Source organism: Salvelinus sp. IW2-2015, linkage group LG1, assembly GCF_002910315.2.
Source record: "Salvelinus sp. IW2-2015 linkage group LG1, ASM291031v2, whole genome shotgun sequence".
NCBI lineage: Eukaryota > Metazoa > Chordata > Actinopteri > Salmoniformes > Salmonidae > Salvelinus > Salvelinus sp. IW2-2015.
Genome location: NC_036838.1, coordinates 36,859,476 through 36,879,861, shown reverse-complemented (window position 1 = coordinate 36,879,861; position 20,386 = coordinate 36,859,476). Strand labels below are relative to the sequence as shown.

Below are 20,386 nucleotides of genomic sequence, written 5' to 3'. Positions count from 1 at the left end.
CATGGATGCGTGTCCTGTCAGCTTTACATGGATGCGTGTCCTGTCAGCTTTACAGTGGGAATAGCAATGGTAGCATGGATGTCTGTCCTGTCAGCTTTACAGTGGGAATAGCAATGGTAGCATGGATGCGTGGTTCTGTCAGCTTTACAGTGGGAATAGCAATGGTAGCATGGATGTCTGTCCTGTCAGCTTTACAGTGGGAATAGAAATGGTAGCATAGATGCTGTCCTGTCAGCTTTACAGTGGGAATAGCAATGGTAGCATGGATGTCTGTCCTGTCAGCTTTACAGTGGGAATAGAAATGGTAGCATGGATGTCTGTATGTCAGATTTACAGTGGGAATAGAAATGGTAGCATGGATGCCTGTCCTGTCAGCTTTACAGTGGGAATAGAAATGGTAGCATGGATGTCTGTCCTGTCAGCTTTACAGTGGGAATAGCAATGGTAGCATGGATGTCTGTCCTGTCAGCTTTACAGTGGGAATAGAAATGGTAGCATGGATGCGTGTCCTGTCAGTGCTTACAGTGGGAATAGAAATGGTAGCATGGATGTCTGTCCTGTCAGCTGTGGGGAGAGTAAAGGGGTGCTGACTGAACTTCTAGTTGTGTCATGGTGGGCTAAATATAATTTCACATCACATCACGGCTAACTAAGGAAGAAAACACAGCTGGGTTGTTGTTTTTGTACTTCTGTAACCTTCCTGACCTTCGTACAATGACCATGGGACATTCCCTTGCTCTCTTTCCTCTCTTTCTCTCTGGATTTTTCAGCAAATATGTTTTTCAAAAAATGTTCTGATTAAGCTACTGGTGAGAAAAACAGCTGCCTCAGAATAGGTTTTGATAAATATAACTTTATTGAATTTACAGTGGACCCCCTGACACATGGGAAAAGGGTATCAGGATGAAATAATCTATGTCACAGATAAGAATGACACTTGATTTGAAGGGGCTTTGTTAAAGAAACAAGAAACCTTACAGAGACAATTTCCTGACCTATTAACATTGCTTACCTTCATAAATGACGGTTATGGTGAAAACATACACATATGTCTGTCAGGCGCATTCTTCGAATTGCAAATGAATGTTATTTTTAAAGCTGATTTAAAACTTTCCTGCACTAAATCATGGAAGGCAAACAAAATGAAAGTCCTAAAATAGCAACCACAAAACAGCATGTGTGCATGCAATTTTAACCCCTGAACAATAAACAATGGACTAAAAAAGGTCAAACTGTGTTTTGTGTGTGGGGGGAGAAAGATCATAGACCATAGTAAGGTTGTAGTTGCTTGTCCTTTTGAATGGTTTCAGTACTTGACCTGTCCTCTCATAAGTGTTGTACTGGACCTGTCCTCTCATAAGTGTTGTACTGGACCTGTCCTCTCATAAGTGTTGTACTGGACCTGTCCTCCTCATAAGTGTTGTACTGGTCCTGTCCTCTCATAAGTGTTGTACTGGCCTGTCCTCTCATAATGTTTGTACTGGACCTGGTCCTCTCATAAGTGTTGTACTGGACCTGTCCCTCATAAGTGTTGTACTGACCTATCCTCTCATAAGTGTTGTACTGGACCTGTCCTCTCATAAGTGTTGTACTGGACCTGTCCTCTTCATAAGTGTGTACTGGACCTATCTCTCATAAGTGTTGTACTGGACCTGTCCTCTCATAAGTGTTGTACTGGACCTGTCCTCTCATAAGTGTTGTACTGGTCCTGTCCTCTCATAAGTGTTGTACTGGCCTGTCCTCTCATAAGTGTTGTACTGGACCTGTTCCTCGCATAAGTGTTGTACTGGACCTGTCCTCTCATAAGTGTTGTACTGGGCTGTCCTCTCATAAGTGTTGTACTGGACCTGTCCTCTCATAAGTGTTGTACTGGGCCTGTCCTCTCATAAGTGTATGTACTGGACCTGTCCTCTCATAAGTGTTGTACTGGCCTGTCCTCTCATAAGTGTTGTACTGGACCTGTCCTCTCATAAGTGTTGTACTGGACCTTCCTCTCATAAGTGTTGTACTGGTCCTGTCCTCTCATAAAGTGTTTGTACTGGACCTGTCCTCTCATAAGTGTTGTACTGGACCTGTCCTCTCATAAGTGTTTACTGGACCTGTCCTCTCATAAGTGTTTTACTGGACCTGTCCTCTCATATAAGTGTTGTACTGGACCTGTCCTCTCATAAGTTGTGTACTGGACCTGTTCCTCTCATTAGAGTGGTTGTACTGGCCTGTCCTCTCTCATAAGTGTGTTACTGGACCTGTTCCTCTCTCTAAGTGTTGTACTGGACCTGTCCTCTCATAAGTGTTTGTACTGGACCTGTCCTCTCATAAGTGTTGTACTGGGCTGTCCTCTCATAAGTGTTTTACTGGACCCTACCATTTCTATTCCCACTGTAAAGCTGACAGGACAGACATCCATGCTACCATTGCTATTCCCACTGTAAAGCTGACAGGACACGCATCCATGCAACACTCAGCATAGCTGTGCCAGCCAAGAGCACAGTTCAAGTAGAACAAACATGTTTTCATTCAGTTTGTGTGGGTGTCTGTATTTATGTGTGAGCATGAGTGTTTGCTTACATTGTTACATAAATATTTTCTGTCATTTTCAATACTGCGAAAGTGTGACTGTATTTTATGGTTAGCGTGGCCCGGTGGGAAAATATTTGAATAGACTCCCAGGCTCACACAATAGATATGATGACAGATAAAAGCGTATTTACAGGAAAACACTTCAACCCCTTGACACACTTTTTTCCCCACCTGCAAAACAGTTACTGTTGAATCACGGCTGGTGATTCTGAACTGCAATATCATAGACTGAGGGACCCAATACATTACTGCTCTGGCCATAACTATCACACGTACAAAAGCTATTGGTTCAGATGAAAAGAAAAAGAAGAGATAAAGAAAATATGTTTACAAGTTTGGAATCCGTACCCTCTCTCAATCCTTGCCCAATTTTTCTGATAGACGTGAAAACAGTCACAGGAAAGAGTAAATCAAGAGGGAGCTCTTTTTTTAAGACACATTGTTATTGTTTTCTCTCAGAGCAGGAGAAAGAAGAGGTACGCACCCTCTCCCTCTTCCCCCGATATGGCCTGATGCAGACAGGAGACAGATAGCCAATGGAGTGTAGTGCTGAGGGAGACACACACACAATGGAGGGATTCCCCCACTTTATCATATATGTTAGCTCTGGAATGCTTCAGCATCAGACCATTGTGCATAGTATGATTTAGCTAAGCCAGAACACCAAGCATCGTGCTCATGTGCCTCTTCGATGCATGGCCTGAAATCCAACTGTGAAGGAGTGATTTTGCTGGCTCTTGGTTGGACTGTGCTCTCATTGTTTTCCAGTGGCTCTAAATAACACCTGTTCCTACAAGAGGGTGATTATTGTAAAATTATCCCACGTGATTGTTCTATAAGGCTGGTTCATTGTAAGTATGTCCTGCTCTTAAAGAGAACAACCAAAACCATCAATGTAATGTTAAAATCCCCTGGTAACATATTGTGGACAAATAAATGCCATTTGGTGGGGTCAGTAGGTCCCTTCCATTACTACCAGGAGAACAAGGCTTTGTAATAAAGGGCAGTTTTATTGATGGGGTTCATGAGCGGTCCTCCCCTCTATCCCCCCCCCTCTCTCTCTCTCTGTCTGTCTGTCTCTCTCTCACACACTCTTGTCCTTACTCTCTGATTCTAAATGCTGATTTGCAGGTGTACCTAATCGCTGTATGTGGTGTAGCAGCCAGATTGAATAGGTCTGTCCATTAATCACTCTGCTCCTCCCACCTCAACAAGCTGCTCTGTAACAGCACAGCTGGCTGCACACAGCACACCCCCAACAACCTGCTCTGTAACAGCAGAGGTGTTCCACAACACTGGCCTCAGACTAGTTTGTGGAGCTGGCATGTTGACCAGAACATTTCACATCCGTCCCTGTGAGAGGGTTGTGCTCCAGCCCTGAGATCAGCAGCATTGGACTTAGTGGCCTGTTTTCCCTCTTTCAGATCCGCTTCCCTTCGGGAGGCGGGATGGCTGTGTGTGTGTGTCTGTCTGTCTGTGTGTGTTTTTGTATGAGCCCAAAACATGTTTTCATGCTCCACATCTGCAGCCCCTTGTTTATCAGGAGATCCGTCATTATTCTCTCACGCCACAGAGCAGGGCTGCTCTCTGAGCCCACCTCCTTGCCCTTCATTGAGTCAATATAAAAACATACTTATTGGACCAACAAAAGGGGTCAAAGGTAACAACATGTAATGTTTTTAAATGAGCAGAACAATCTGTGCTGCTAGTAACACTATACTTAGCCTCGGTTGGGGGACTGTTGAAAACAGATGTGTCATGCCCAGATTCGCTTCATATTATGTGGACTGGTTGTCTGTGCATGCACAATACCCCTGATTCAAAAGTACAAACAGGAGAATTCTGCAGATACACAGTTGTGAGGTTTTGGTCATTGGGCACTCAAGGATGTTTTAGTTAATGTGTTAGAGGATCAGTGTGGGTGACATATTTGGGCAGGTCTAACTTAGTGGAACCCAGCAGTGGTGCCTGCTCTAGTTCTTTTAGATCTTTTTTTCGTTACCAGTCAGATCTAATGTATTATTTCTGCGGTGCCCTGATGTCTGTCTCGTCTTGTAATCCTGCCAGCAATGGGACTTATTTATGTATTTTGCATGTTGAATTATATCTGCAGAAATCCCCAGGCCGGCTGTGATGTGGCCAGATTTTTTTTTACCTTTCAGTGTTGTGTGTGAGAGAGAGAGAGAGGAAAGATGGCGCACCATGGCCCTTTCTCAGGCAAAGGCAGTTTATCCAATATCCAGCCATGTGCAATGTCACAGCAGGGGGGAATGGTTGTTGGGAACGCTGGAATCCTGGCATTTCCCTTTGGTGGCCCTGGGCAGGACCCAGCAATGCCTTCTGTGCAGGCTTAGCCTCTCTCTGAACCGCAAGTAACAGGGAGTAGAGACTGGGATTACCTCTGCAGCTGAACGTGTGTGTGTGTGTGTGTGTGTGTGTGTGTGTGTGTGTGTGTGTGTGTGTGTGTGTGTTGTGTGTGTGTGTGGTGTGTGTGTGTGTGTGTGTGTGTGTGTGTGTGTGTGCGTGCGTGCGTGCGTGCGTGCGTGCGTGCGTGCGTGCGTGCGTGCGTGCGTGCGTGCGTGCGTGCGTGCGTGCGTGGGTGCGTGCGGTGCGGCTCACGTGCTAGCAAGTCCATGTGTCACACTCTTTACCCCTGAGAGATACAGAGTGAGGTAAAGTCAGTTCAGTACACATGGATCAAAATAGCTGCAGTTAAAAGAGATGGTATAATCATGATAATGCTGAATGTGGTTAATAGGTACTGTATATCAATTTGTACCACAATAGGAAAACACGTTATTTCATTGTTGTAATGGAAAATAAAGTATTTTTGGTGTATCCTATCATCAGGTGACTACTTTAGGAGACAAAATATGTTACCTCATCATGTTTTTAAGTTTCAACTCTCCAATGGGTTAAAATGTGCCAGTTTTGTCCATCAGTTGCTAAGGAAGTGGAGCCTCGTTGTGCAGGAAACAGGGAGTGCAATTTCCTGTTATGCAGAAATGTTTTAAGGGACTTCTGTCCTCCAATCAGACTTCAGTTGTATGGGCAGGAAATCATGTCCAAATAGCAGCAGTCTCTGGGATCCCACACATTCTGTTTTTAGCTGGATGTCTCTGAGCTGCCAGGATTCAAGAAATACTTTATAATTGTTAGCTTACAGTCACACTAGTCTGGCTAACACATAACTCAAAGTCCTCCTGACTTCAGAGTCTGGAAAGAATATCTATATGTTGTCTGCATGATGAGTCGATAATGAAGGGATGTGCTTTTTTACTGATTGGTTCGGCTCTGTGTCTTTCTCACTCAATCACCCACATAGACAACCACACACAGCCCTCGATTGCCACCCACTTCCAATACAACTGTTGCATTTCAAAATCCAAATAATGTGAGGCCTTAACCCCCCAGAAAACAAAAAAACTTTGAGAGAACCAATCAAAGCTCAGCACATTCACACATGGACAGTGTGGTGAAGAAGGCACGACAGCGACTATTCAACCTCAGGATGCTGAAGAAATTCAGCCTGTCACCGAGGGCCCTCACAGTGTTCTACAGGAGCACCATCGAGAGCATACTGTCGGACTGCATCACAACCTGGTACAGCAACTCCACTGCTGCAGACCGCAAGGTGCTACAGAGGGTGGTACGCTCAGCCAAATGCACCATTGGATGCACACTGCCTGCCCTCCAGGACAAATACAATACCAGGTGTTGCAGGAAAGCCAAGAAGATCATCAGGGACCCCAGCCATCCAAGCCATGGCCTGTTTTCCTTGTTTCCATCAATCAGATGCGGGCAGTATAGGAGCATCATGGCAAAAAAAACGTAAGACTGGCCAATAGATTATAGATTAGATTCTACTCCCAGACCATCAGGCTGCTGAATACACCACTAGTCAGCTACCTGCTGACTATCTACCCAAGACTRGTGGAGAACTCTCAACAATAATTTTTATGATATCACATTGGTAATATCATAGCTAAGCAGGGCTTGGTTAAAACCCTGGATGGGAGACCAAAGTGGAGCTGTAGATGGATAAATTCTCCAGTCGGAGGTGCTGCCCAACTTATTGTTTATTTTTCTGATTGTGGATATAATGTTGAAGATTTGATGTTGTTTTAAAGGTACAAATTCAACAATTTATACAAGGTTTGTCTATGTTAAAATGTGGTTACCATGATGAAATTTCACCCTCAAAACAACAGTTGCCATTAAAATCCAATGCATTTYCCACGTAGATTCCATGTCACAATACGTTGACAAATTACGTTGAAACAACGTTGATTCAACCGGTTTGTGACCAGTGGGTTCCTCCTCAGGAAACGCCAGGGAACACCTCCTGCGCTCAGCTCCCAGTCTCCTGCATCTGTTCAGTCGCGACTCTCACCACATATGCACGCGCCACCAGTCAACGACCGCTACAGCTGGAAAGTAACTTGACACAATAAAAATGACATAAAACTGAGGTTATTGTTTTACCTTTCTGGTCTTTGAATAGCTTTCCTTTCTGTTTCTCGGAATACGTTTGGTTTGGAATATAGCCTACGGGATGTTGCTTTCTCACAAGGATTAATGAACGATAAATGGTTCGGATGCTCGCGCGGATGGTTCCTGAAAATGGATACAGGTATGAGAGCACTTTGATTTGAACACATGTAGCCTACTAATCAAATAGGCCCTAGGTCTTRACAACATTTGTTCATTTCATAATAAAACGCTGCAGTTGTTTTATCCCGACAAAAAGGGACTGTAAGAATGTGTCCTACCCATAACAAAACGGGAAAGGGACTCTGTGTGAAGGGAGGGGGACAGATTTGTGCCACCTACAGTTGTGGAAGTTGACAAGACCTGGGATGATAATGCCACAGACTGGGATAGCCTATAGGCGTGGTTGGCTAGCCAAATAGAGGTCAAATTGTTGTTTAGATATAGAATTGGTAATGCAATTCCAATCTTATTATTTCAATCATTGAAATTCCAAGTGTGAAAAGAGTCACTAGGTCTTTAGTCTATATCTGAAACTGTGAACAACTACAGTGGAGTAGTTAGGCATTCTATGATGTAGTGTTAAGGGAAAGGACTGTTGGTGGTGTAAAAATATTTTTAATATATAGGATAACCGATTTATCTAATATCGAAACACATGAGTGATTATGAATTTATAGACACCAGATATTATTTTGATAATGCGCATGATAGATTTTTGACAAGTTTGTCAGTGGCATTGTTCTGTTGTAACTATGGGGACATTATACAAGGAGTAAGCCTGTATGATGCTTGTCACATTGCTGCTTTGTTGAGAATCTGATTGGTTCTTCAAGGTACAGCCAGGGGTGCTGTTTTCCTCAGGTTATGTTGAGGAGATCTTATCACAGGAGGCTGGTGGCACCTGAATTGGGGAGGACGGGCTCATGGTAATGGCTGGTGCGGAGTTGGTGGAATGGTTTCAAATACATCAAACACATGGTTTCCATGTGTTTGATGCCATTCCATTTACTTTGTTCCAGCCATTATGAGCCGTCCTTCCCTCAGCAGCCTCCACTGGATCATATGTAATGTCCTTATGTAATGTCCTTCTGTGTCCTGTTTGACCAGTTATGCTGTCATGTTTTATTTTGTCTTTAGTTTTTTTGTCCCTTGAAACTCACAACTTCAAAGGAGCAAAAACAGTCTATGAGAGGGGCTTCTCTCCAGTGAATTGCAGAAAGTGACTTGGGGAAATCCTTTAGTGTTAACTTGAGTCCCTCTAAGCAAAGTGTCCACTGTCAATACGCCTCCCAGGTGCCCTAGTCCAGCGGATAGTGGAAATAATCGTGCATTTTATGATAAAATTATCAAACTTGGTACACTAATTCTAGATACCTTAAAGGGACAATCCGCAGTTGAAATGATAACGCAGGGTCCTCTCTGCCCCTGTTTCGGTGAAATGCTGAGGGATGGGGCTGGAGAAATGTAACCACTCTCAAATTCATAGACTGAGCTATGGATGAAAGGGCTGACCATACATGAGATGAAAATGATAGTTTTAACTAGGTTTGAGCCCATACAGTGTTTGTTTACATTTACTTTGTGTTACAAACATTGGAGTAAAACAAGCGTATATTTTGGGTTCTGATGGGGTACGACTGTTGAACTTAGCTCATGAGGCATTTATTAATTCATTTAGAAAACCAAAAATGGATGTAGCAACTGCAGATTGCACCTTTAAGTAAGGAACATTTTAATGATTGGAAGCAGTCTGGGAAGCGAAATTTACATTCGTAGGAGTGTCAAGTGTCAGTTGTGCAGAGGTGAGGAATCAGGCGCAGGACACAGAACTGAGTAAATAACGTACTTTACTCTGAAAAATAATCAGCCAATAAATCCACGCAGGGATAACAAACCCTAACACAAAAGACTAACACAAAACCAGGAACTATCACGCACAAAACATAATGAGCACCAGAGGGTTAAATAGGGAAATAATAATAACGTAATGGGAACCAGGTGTGTACAATCAAGACATACCAAATGGAAAAAGAAAACGTGGATTGGTGGCAGCTAGAAAGCCGGTGACGACGAGCGCCGAACGCTGCCCGAACAAGGAGAGGCACCAACTTTGGCGGAAGTCGTGACAGTACCCCCCCTCCCCATGACGCGCGGCTCCAGCAGCGCGCCGACAACGGCCTCGGGGACAACCCGGAGGATGAGGCGCAGGGCGATCTGGGTGAAGACAGTGAAATTCCTGCAGTAAGGAAGGGTCCAGTATGTCCTCCACCGGCACCCAGCATCTCTCCTCCGGACCAGACCCCTCCCACTCCACGAGGTACTGAAGGCCCCTCGCCCGACGTCTTGAGTCCTTGATGGCTCGCACAGTATACGCCGGGGCCCCCTCGATGTCCAGAGGGGACGGAGGAACCTCCCGCACCTCAGACTGCTGGAGCGGACCAGCCACCACCGCCCTGAGGAGAGACACATGCAACGAGGGGTTAATACGATAATCAGGGGGAAGCTGTAACCTATAACATACCTTGTTCAGTCTCCTCAGGACTTTAAATGGCCCCACAAACCGCGGMCCCAGCTTCCGGCAGGGCAGGCGAAGGGGTAGGTTTCGGGTTGAGAGCCAGATCCGGTCTCCCGGTGCATACACCAGGGCCTCACTACGGTGGCGGTCGGCTCTTGCCTTCTGTCGCCTGATGGCCCGTTGCAGGCGTACATGGGCAGCGTCCCCGGTTTCCTCCGAGCGCCGAAACCATTCATCCACCGCAGGTGGCTCGATCTGGCTCTRATGCCACGGTGCCAGAACCGGCTGATAACCTAGTACACACTGAAACGGAGACAGGTTAGTGGAGGAGTGGCGTAGGGAGTTTTGGGCCATCTCTGCCCAGGGTATGAAAGCCGACCACTCCCCCGGCCGGTCCTGGCAATAAGACCGCAGAAATCTACCCACATCCTGGTTAACTCTCTCCACCTGCCCATTACTTTCGTGGTGAAACCCTGATGTCAGGCTGACCGAGACCCCCAGACGTTCCATGAACACCCTCCAGACCCTTGATGTGAACTGGGGACCCCGATCAGACACTATATCCTCAGGCACCCCGTAGTGCCGGAAGACATGTGTAAACAGGGCCTCCGTAGTCTGTAGGGYCGTAGGGAGACCGGGCAAAGGAATGAGACGGCAGGACTTAGAAAACCGATCCACAACAACCAGAATCGTTGTGTTTCCTTGTGATGGAGGGAGATCCGTCACGAAATCCACCGATAGGTGTGACTACGGTCGTTGTGGAACGGGTAGGGGTTGTAATTTCACTCTGGGTAGGTGTCTAGGTGCCTTGCACTGGGCGCACACCGAGCAGGAGGAAACATACACCCTCACGTCCTTAGCTAAAGTGGGCCACCAGTACTTCCCACTAACATAGCGCACTGTCCGCCCGATGCCAGGATGACCAGAGGAAGGTGACGTATGAGCCCAACAGATCAATCGATCACGAACATCAGACGGAACATTCTTACGTCCAACTGGACACTGGGTGGGAGTGGGCTCCCCACGTAACGCCCGCTCGATGTCCGTGTCAACCTCCCATACCACCGGTGCCACCAGGCAAGAAGCCGGAAGTATGGGAGTGGGATCCGTGGACCGCTCCTCTGTGTCATACATCCGAGACAGTGCGTCTGCCTTAGCGTTCTGGGAACCTGGTCTGTAGGATAGAGTGAACACAAAACGGGTGAAAAACATGGCCCACCTTGCCTGGCGAGGATTCATTCTCCTCGCCGCCCGGATGTACTCCAGATTGCGGTGGTCAGTCAATGCCTCCACGCTTTCAGAGCCCCGACAACAGCCAACAGCTACCKGTCCCCCACATCATAGTTTCGCTCCGCCGGGCTGATCTTCTTCGAAAAGAACGCACAGGGGCGGGGTTTTTGTGGCGTACCCGAGCGCTGAGACAGCACAGCTCCTATCCCRGCCTCGGACACGTCCAGCTCTACTAGGAACGCTAAGGATGGATCAGGATGAGCCAACACAGGAGCCGAGGTAAACAAAGCCTTCAGGTGACCAAAAGCCCTGTCCGCCCCAGCTGACCACTGCAGTCGCACCTGTCCCCCCTTCAGCAAAGAGGTAATGGGAGCCGCTACCTGACCAAAGCCCCAGATAAACCTCCGGTAGTAGTTGGCAAACCCTAAGAACCGCTGCACCTCCTTTACCGTGGTTGGAGTCGGCCAATTACGCACGGCTGAAATGCGGTCATTCTCCATCTATACCCCTGACTCGGACAGGCAGTACCCTAGGAAGGAGACGGACTGTTGGAAGAACAGACATTTCTCAGCCTTAACGTACAGGTCATGCTCAAACAGTAAACCAAGCACCTTGCGCACCAGAGACACATACTCGGCGCGTGTAGCGGAGTATATTAGAATGTCATCTATATACACCACTACACCCTGCCCGTGCAGGTCCCTGAAAATCTCGTCTACAAAGGATTGGAAGACCAATGGAGCATTCATTAACCCGTACGGCATTACGAGGTACTCATAGTGCCCAGAGGTGGTACTAAATTCCGTCTTCCACTCATCCCCTTCCCGGATACGCACCAGATTGTAAGCACTCCTGAGATCCAATTTGGTGAAGAAGCGTGCCCCATGCAATGACTTGGTCACACTGGCTATGAGAGGCAGAGGGTAACTATACTTCACCGTGATCTGATTTAAACCTCTATAGTCAATGCACGGGCGTAAACCTCCATCCTTCTTCTTYACAAAAAAGAAACTCGAGGAGGCAGGTGAAGTGGAATGCCGAATGCATCCCTGTCCCAGAGATTCGGTGACATATGTTTCCATAGCCGCCGTCTCCTCCTGTGACAGAGGATACACGTGACTCCTGGGAAGTGCTGCGTCTACCAGGAGATGCTGGGAGATGGAATGGACGGACCCCGATCCGGACGTCCACGGGTGGCCAACAGGTTATCCAGCMGGATGGATAAATCCACCAGCTGGTCGAGGGTAAGGGTGGTGTCCCTGCAGGCCAGCTCCCGACGAACGTCCTCACGTAGACTACAACGGTAATGGTCGATCAGGGCCCTCTCATTCCATCCCGCATTGGCAGCCAGGGTCCTGAAGTCCAGTGCGAATTCCTGTGCGCTCCTCATCCCCTGTCTGAGATGGAACAAGCGTTCCCCCGCCGCTCTCCCCTCAGGTGGACGATCGAAGACCGCTCGAAAGCGACGGGTGAAATCCTCATAGCRGACCGACGCTGCGTCTATACCTCCCCATTCAGCGTTGGCCCACTCAAGCGCTTTCCCCGACAGACAGGAGATGAGGGCGGACACACTCTCGTATCCCGAGGGAGTCGGGTGGATGGTCACCAGGTAGAGCTCCAACTGGAGCAGGAACCCCTGGCACCCGGCAGCCGTCCCATCATATGCGCTCGGGAGCAAGAGACGAATCCCACTGGGTCCAGGTGAAGGAGGGGTGGACCGCGGTGTGGGTTGTGGTGTTGGTTGGAGTGAAGTTGATGGGGTCATGGGAAAACCCCCTTTTTCCCATCGCTCCATGGTGAGCAGCACGCAATCCATGGCTGTGCCAAGATGTTGGAGCATCGTCGCGTGCTGCTGGACACGTTCCTCTACTGGTACCGGAGGACTGGGTGCACTTGCTGACTCCATTAAAATGGTGTGTGATTCTGTCAGGTGTTAGTTGTGCAGAGGTGAGAACGGAATCAGGCGCAGGACACAGAACTCAGTAAAATAACGAACTTTACTCTGGAAAATAATCAGGAAAATAAATCCACGCAGGGATCACAAATCCTAACACAAAATCCTAACACAAACCATGAACAATCACACACAAAACATAATGGGAACCAGAGGGTTAAATAGGGAAATAATAATAACTTAATGGGAACCAGGTGTGAACACTCAAGACATAACAAATGGAAAACAGAAACATGGATCGGTGGCAGCTAGAAAGCCGGTGACGACGAGCGCCGAACGCCGCCCGAACAAGGAGAGGCACCAACTTCGGTGGAAGTCGTGACAGAGCTCCCAAGTCTAGACGCAGTCTAGCTAAGGTTAGCTAGCCAGCGTCAATAGCTGAACTGTTTCATAAGAAAACGGCTGAGGTAACTCAAACCCTGTAGCTAGCTAGCAAGCCCTCCATTGTGACAATGTTATTGGCATGCGGGAATATTAGATATGTATTTTCATTTTAAGATAACTGCCCTTAAAGCTGTTGGTTACTACTGGTTTTAGATTCGAGGCGAGATAAATTGTCCGCAATGTATTTTGTGTTTTGGTAAGGGCTCGGAGTGATGTCACACACCCAAGAAGGCTCAGCCAATCACCTGGCAGATAATGACTTTGCCTCTGGCTATCCTACAAAAGTAGATTTGCTTCTGGGAAGCCAGTGTGGGGTGGTTAAGATTTTTGTTTTGTCGAACATGCTCTATTTTGGTGGTCTCTGGTACATTATAATGCTAGATAGTTGCTGGTTGAAAATACAATCAGGAAATAACACTGATCACATTTTTTCACACTTTTACAGTGTTAGTTTCATCAGCTGTTGTACAATTAAGCAATAAGGCCAGAGGTGTGGTATATGGCCAATATACCATGGCYAAAGGCTGTTCTTACGCGCAACGCGGAGTGCCTGAATTTAGCCCTTAGCCGTGGTATAATGGCCATATACCACCAAGCCCTGAGGTGCCTTATTGCTTTTATAAACGGTCCTGCAACAGTCTTCTCCTGGATATTCAGTGTTCCTCACCCTGGCTTGTCCTTTGTTKGTGCCATCTTGGTTTTTGGTTAAGAGAAAAAAGTCCTTTAACCTCTACTCAGTGCCCTCTACTGGCCATCCCACCGCTGCCGCCATATGAAGGGGATGAACAAGGAGGCAACGAAAGACAACTATGTAGAGGTGAAAATACACTGCTCAAAAAAAGTATAAGGTGAACACTTAAACAACACAATTCTAACAGATCAATCACACTCTGTGAAATCAAACTGTCACCTTAGAAGCCAACACTGATTGACAATAAATTTCACATGCTGTTGTGCAAATGGAATAGACAAAAGGTGGAAATTATAGGCAATATAGCAAGACACCCCCATAAAGGAGTGATTCTGCAGGTGGTGACCACAGACCACTTCTCAGTTCCTATGCTTTCCTGGCTGATGTCTTGCGACTTTTGAATGCTGGCGGTGCTCTCACTCTAGTGGTAGCATGAGACGGAGTCTACAACCCACACAAGTGGTCAGGTAGTGCAGCTCATCCAGGATGGCACATCAATGCGAGCTGTGGCAAGAAGGTTGCTGTGTTTGTCAGCGTAGTGGTCCAGAGCAATGGAGGCGATCCAGGAGACAGGCCAGAACATCAGGAGACGTGGAGGAGCCGTAGGGAGGGCAACAACCCAGCAGCAGGACCGCCTACTCCGCCTTTGTGCAAGGAGGAGCACTGCCAGAGCCCTGCAAAATGACCTCCAGCAGGCCACAAATGTGCATGTGTCTGCTCAAACGGTCAGAAACAGACTCCATGAGGGTGGTATGAGGCCCGACGTCCCACAGGTGGGGGTTGTGCTTACAGCCCACACCGGTGCAGACGTTTGGCATTTGCCAGAGATCACCAAGATTGGCAAATTCGCCACTGGCGCCCTGTGGCTCTTCACAATGAAAGCAGGTACACACTAGAGCACATGAGCACAATGTGACAGACGTGACAGAAGTCTGGAGACGCCGTGGAAGAACGTCTGCTGCCTGCAACATCCTCCCAGCATGACCGGTTTGGCGGTGGGTCATTCATGGTGTGGAGGTGGCATTTCTTTGTGGGGGGCCGCACAGCCCTCATGCGTGCTCGCCAGAGGTAGCCTGAAACTGCCATTAGGTACCTGAGATGAGATGCTCAGAGCCTTTGTGAGACCATATGCCCTGACATACTAGCAGCATTGGCCAAATATGCTCCAAGGGATGAATGGACTTGGTGGAGGTCTACCAATTACTGTCTTGGAGGTCTTGCTGATTTCTTAGATTTTCCCATGATGTCAAGCAAAGAGGCACTGAGTTTGAAAGGTAGCCTTGAAATACCATCCACCAGGTAAGAACTCCAATTGACTCAAAATATGTCAAATTAGCCCATCAAAAGCCTTTAAAGCCAGGTAAATCTTTTCTTTGGAATTTTCCAAGCTGTTTAAAGCACAGTCATCTCTGAGTGTATGTAAACTTCTGACAACCACTGGAATTGTGGATGCAGTGAATTAGTAAAGTGAAATAATCTGTCTGTCAACAATTGTTGTGAAAAATGACTTAGTGGTCCCTGCACACAATAGAATACTAACCGACTTGCTCAAAACTATAGGTTGTTAACAAGAAATGTGTGGAGTGGTTGAAAAACGAGTTTTAATGACTCCAACCTAAGTGTATGTAAACTTCCGACTTCAACTGAATATAGCATTCTGTTGGTGGCAAGATTTTTATATAATAATTTAWATTGAAAAACTGTAATTGTTGAATCAAGGGTAGTTTTTTGTACCGGTTCAAAACCATGTGCCATGGAATTGGTACATCAAAAATCTTCCATTTATTTTGCAACCTGTATGGCGCAGCTGTCAACATTTTTGTCCTCAGATGAAACTGGTATATTTTTCTATTTATGCCAGTTCCTTTCAGCCAATTTGTATCTGTAATATATGGCAGGCAGACAAGTTCCCTACCTTCCCCCTTATCCACTTGCCTCCTCCATTTTTGTGGTTATGCTGCAATCAATTGGTTGTAAATTTGGATTGAGGAGATATTCCCATATATTTTCGCTAACTGCATATGTGACATATCTCCTCCATTTCTATTCATAATATCATTAATACATATAATATAATTTAAAACAAAATTTCCATAAAGAATGTTTTTGAATTCATCAATATATTTGAGTTTAACATTTGTTTTTTGTGCTGACCGCTAACCTCACGATTTTCCCCCTCTGTACGTTTTGAATAATCCATTATCTCGTTTGGCTATATCTAGTAGTAGCTCATGATGTCTTTTGTTTTGTTTTCAGATTTTAAGAAGCCTCCTCTTGCTCCTAAACCAAAACTTGTGAGTCACCTCACCTTCAAGCTTCCTTCCCCCCTCATGTCCCGGCCCTGCTCCAGGGGCCCCAAACCTCCCATCGCCCCCAAACCCACAGTACCACATGACCCTGAGGAGCGCGACTACTCCCTACTCTGCAACAACGCCCAGGAGGGGTGCACCATCGGGGACCTGCTGTCCTCAGACGAGGACCTGGACCAGGAGAACGAGCCAGAGGACTGTCTGAGTGGAGGGAAGGRGCTAGAGGAGGAGGAGCCAGTGGAACCTCAGTATGACTCATACTTTCTCAGTTCAGGGGTCAACGATCCTGAGAATGGTTATGAAGGGCAGATGGAACAGGAGGAGGAGATGGTACAGGAGAAAGAGGAGGACTGGAGGTTAACTGACAGTGTTCAAGCAGAGGAGGTGGATTCTCTGGACACACTGGGGGTCAGTGATGCTGGATTCACAATTTACTCAGTGGACTCGGTGGAGATAATCGACACGGACATCACTGATGAGATTGACGCAGAGGGGTGCTACGCGGGCGAGGCGCTGGCCGACACAGATGGCGTCTCTATCACCAGCATTGAGGAGGAGGAGGCAGCATGCTACTTCTGTGAAACCTGGCCTGGGAAAGAAAAAAAGGAGAATGAGGAGGAAGAGCACCAAATAGAGGAAGAAGAAACAGAAGAAGAAGCAGCTGATACCACAGCAGATACAGTAACAGAATCTCTCTCTGAGGAACCCATAGATCTCCTCGTCAAAGACAACATAGAGGAGGATTCATCCTTCAAGGAGGAGGATGAAGGGGAAGTAGAGGAATCCTCAACTTACCCTGGTAGTCCTACCAGTGTCCTACAGGAGGACTTTGGATATGATGTCATTGGTCCCTCAGAGGAGAGAGCACAAAGGTATCAACCATATTCCATAATTGATGAAGAGCCCATGACTATTCAGTACAGTATGGAAGAGGGTGAGAGCCAACACAGCAAACATAAAGCAAAACAACTTTTCAACACAGAGGAGGAAGCAGTTGACCCTAGCCTGGAACCCTACTACATCTCAACTGAGGACATTGTGGATCCAGAGCAGAGCCCTGCAGAAGGCAAAGGTGACAGATCAGCAGAGAGTGAGAACACACCGGAAGAATCTTCACTGGTCACAACAGAGACCACGGAGCCCAGTGAGTATGCAGCCATAGGTGACGATGACTCGCTGTGTGAGGACATGGGGCATATTGAGTGTGTCTCTTCTGAGGACTACGTCGAGATAGGAGATGACGATGATGACGATGATGACGACAGGGAGAACATGACAGGTTCATGTCAGAGAAGGATGCCTGTAGTCCAGAGGGTGGAGGCTTTCTTGAACCAGAGTAACAACCAGCCCCGCTTCAGGCTGGTGTCCATCTCAGTGCCAGCGGACACAGACACCTCCCAGGCCTCATCGTTCTCTGACAGCAAGCTACTCTCCCCAGATGACTCTGATGTGTTCAGGGATGAGGAGGACCTTGAGGGCCTCATCATTCCCTACCTGGATGAGACAACCGACATAGAAGGTAACCTTAGTGATGAGCATGTCTACGAAGAGGCAGGCCTGGACTCAGAGGGGGAGAATTTCCTGCCTTTTGACAGAAAATCCATTGTGACCAGGTCCCGGTCGTTGTCAGGGAAAGTGTCTGGTTACGTGCCTGATACGGTTCCTGAGGAGGCGGGCTCTGAGTTCCACCTTCAGAACTACTGCGAGGTGGAATTGGACCGGAGCGGACCCACGCTGAGCAGCAGTCCTATGTTAAACTCAACCCGGGCCAAGAGCTCATCCAAACAACATCGCTTTCTCCTGTACCCCCGCTCCTTCTCCATGGAGGGACGGGACCTGCCCCTGTGTGTGTACAGGGAGGGCCAGGGTTCCCCGGGGGAGAGGAGGGAGGACAGCCTATCCCTGCCCTGTGTCATGGGCTCTTCTGGAAGCTTCTCCCAGCAAAGTCCCCTGCCCTCCAGCGGCCTGTCCACCCCTACTTCAATGGTGGACATCCCTCCTCCCTTTGAGCTAGCATACATCACCAAGAAGCCCATCACCAAGAGCTCTCCATCCCTGTTCATCGAGGGGGACTCCCCAGACAGGCAGAAGAAGAAGAAGTCCTCCTTCAAGCGCTTCCTGATGCTGAAGTTCAGGAGGAAGACGGAGAGCAAGCTGCTGGTGGACGTCAGTGTGTCCTCCTCCAGGTCCTCCCCTGAGTCCAGCCACCACGGCCCCGCCAGGGTCCTTGATTTAGACAGGCGCAGCACAGGCAGCTCCCCGCAACTCAAGTCCCGGATGGTCAGTAAGCCTCAGCGCTCTCCGGACTCCCCCTCCACCTTCCTGTTCTATAAGGATGGGAAGAGAAAAGGGGGTTCCGTGGCMTTCCTCAACCGCAGTGTGGCCCGGGTGGAGTCCTTTGAGGACCGCTCCCGCGCCCCCTACACCCCCCTCCCCCTGACCAAGCCCCGCTCCATCTCCTTTCCCAACACTGACATGTCAGACTACGAGAATATCCCTGCCCAGACCCTCAGCTCCGACTATGAGAACATCCAGATCCCTTCCCGGAGGCCTGTACGACCTGGGACCTTTGCAGAGTTCTTTGACCAYACGAGTCGGGTGCTGTCCTCTGCCAATGACACTGATGGTTACGTGGATATGAGTAGCTTCCCTGGGTTTGAGAGAAAAGCTCAGTCGCCTGAGCAAGAGCCTGAAAGGTATGGGTTAATTTGAGTTAACTTTTACATCTAACTTAGATCTCAAGGTGTATAGTTTGCACTGGTAACACACTTGTAACATTCATGTGTGTGTGCGTGTACTTTTTTTAATGTGTGGTGTGTTATGTGTGTACTGTATGAGAGTGAACCACTGAAGTAGATAGATGCTCCCGGTTGTAATATTAGTGATCCCTGCCACCTCTTATACAGAGCACTAGTCTTTTTGATTACTGTGTCCCCGTTGTGTGTTTACTGCTGCCTAGGGATAAGGGATTTATAACTGTTTCTAAGGGAGGGTCCCTTGCTGCCAGTGGCAGCTCACACACACACACACACACACACACACACACACACACACACCACACACACACACACAACACCACACACACACACACACACACACACACACACACCACACACACAACACACAACACACACACACACACACCACACACACACACACACACACTACCTATAATCATCATTAAGCATTATAGTCATCATATTGCACATGACATAAAGGAGACCGTGGTGCCGCAGGACTGGTGGAGACTGCTTGGAAGTTGTGCTTACATGTTCAGTCACATACAGTAGGAGTTAGTTCATTATTGAGGAATGCACATATCAATTAATTTTGGCAGGTCATAGTTTGCTTTGGATGGCTACCTAAGGTATTATACAGACCTCCCCGGATGATTAATTTTCAGAACATTTTGGACTCATCACTCCACCTTCCAGCCAGGTAATCAGAGAGAAGATTGGGAGATGCAATCTCAGTGTTCCGTTAGCTCTATGATGTGTTGCCCTCAGCAATGCAGTATAGTAGCCATGTTTACTATTCTGGAGGTGTATGGGAGTTAAACACAAGGGTGTTTTGATACACAGGACTCTGGGAATCCTCTGAATTGGTGATGCTGTTGCATGTTGTTGCATCACAAGCATCCAAAAGATGTTCAGTTCACATTAACGCAGGGGTGTCAAACATACGATCCGGCCCTCAAGGGGGTCCAACCCGGCCTGCAGGTGGTTTGAGTAAAAACCTAAATATACTTTAAAATTACTAAAACCAAATGGAAACTGTGTAGAAATGATAATGGACCTATATTCATACAGTTTCTTGACTGTGTCCAGCTCGCTAATAATTACCCAAATGAAAGCTAGACAGTCAGGGAGCATAGAAAATTTAAAAAATGACGGATAGAGGACTATTTTTGCAAATTTGTACGGCAAGGAAATATTTAAAAAATCAGTGTGGCCCTCTGGACCTGGTTGAAGAGYGAATGTGGCCCCTGGTGCAACATTAGTTTGACACCCCAGCATTAAGGTGACATATTGGTGCACTGCAAATTTTAGATTACATTTTTAACACCCACATTGTTCAATTGAACACTTTCTTAGTGTGTATAATATGACCCAACGAAATAGTGTTAAACTAACACTTTCAGTGTTGATAAACTAACACCCCAAGAGTGTTGAGTCCCTAMCACCATGGGTGTTGCAAATTCTGACTTAAATTAACACTTTCTTAGAGCT

At 47.3% G+C, this 20,386-nt stretch overlaps 1 protein-coding gene across 1 annotated transcript in view; it reads left to right on the top strand.

The window, feature by feature from the left end:
* Positions 1-6,972: 6,972 nt before the first annotated feature.
* The window catches only part of fgd5b (FYVE, RhoGEF and PH domain containing 5b), a 79,715-nt gene continuing 66,301 nt past the window's right edge, over positions 6,973-20,386 (top strand). Inside the window, 2 exon segments of the mRNA XM_070444615.1 lie at positions 6,973-7,213; positions 16,105-18,853. Of these exon segments, the coding sequence (XP_070300716.1) occupies positions 7,159-7,213; positions 16,105-18,853 (2,804 nt within the window). The 5' untranslated portion in view covers positions 6,973-7,158.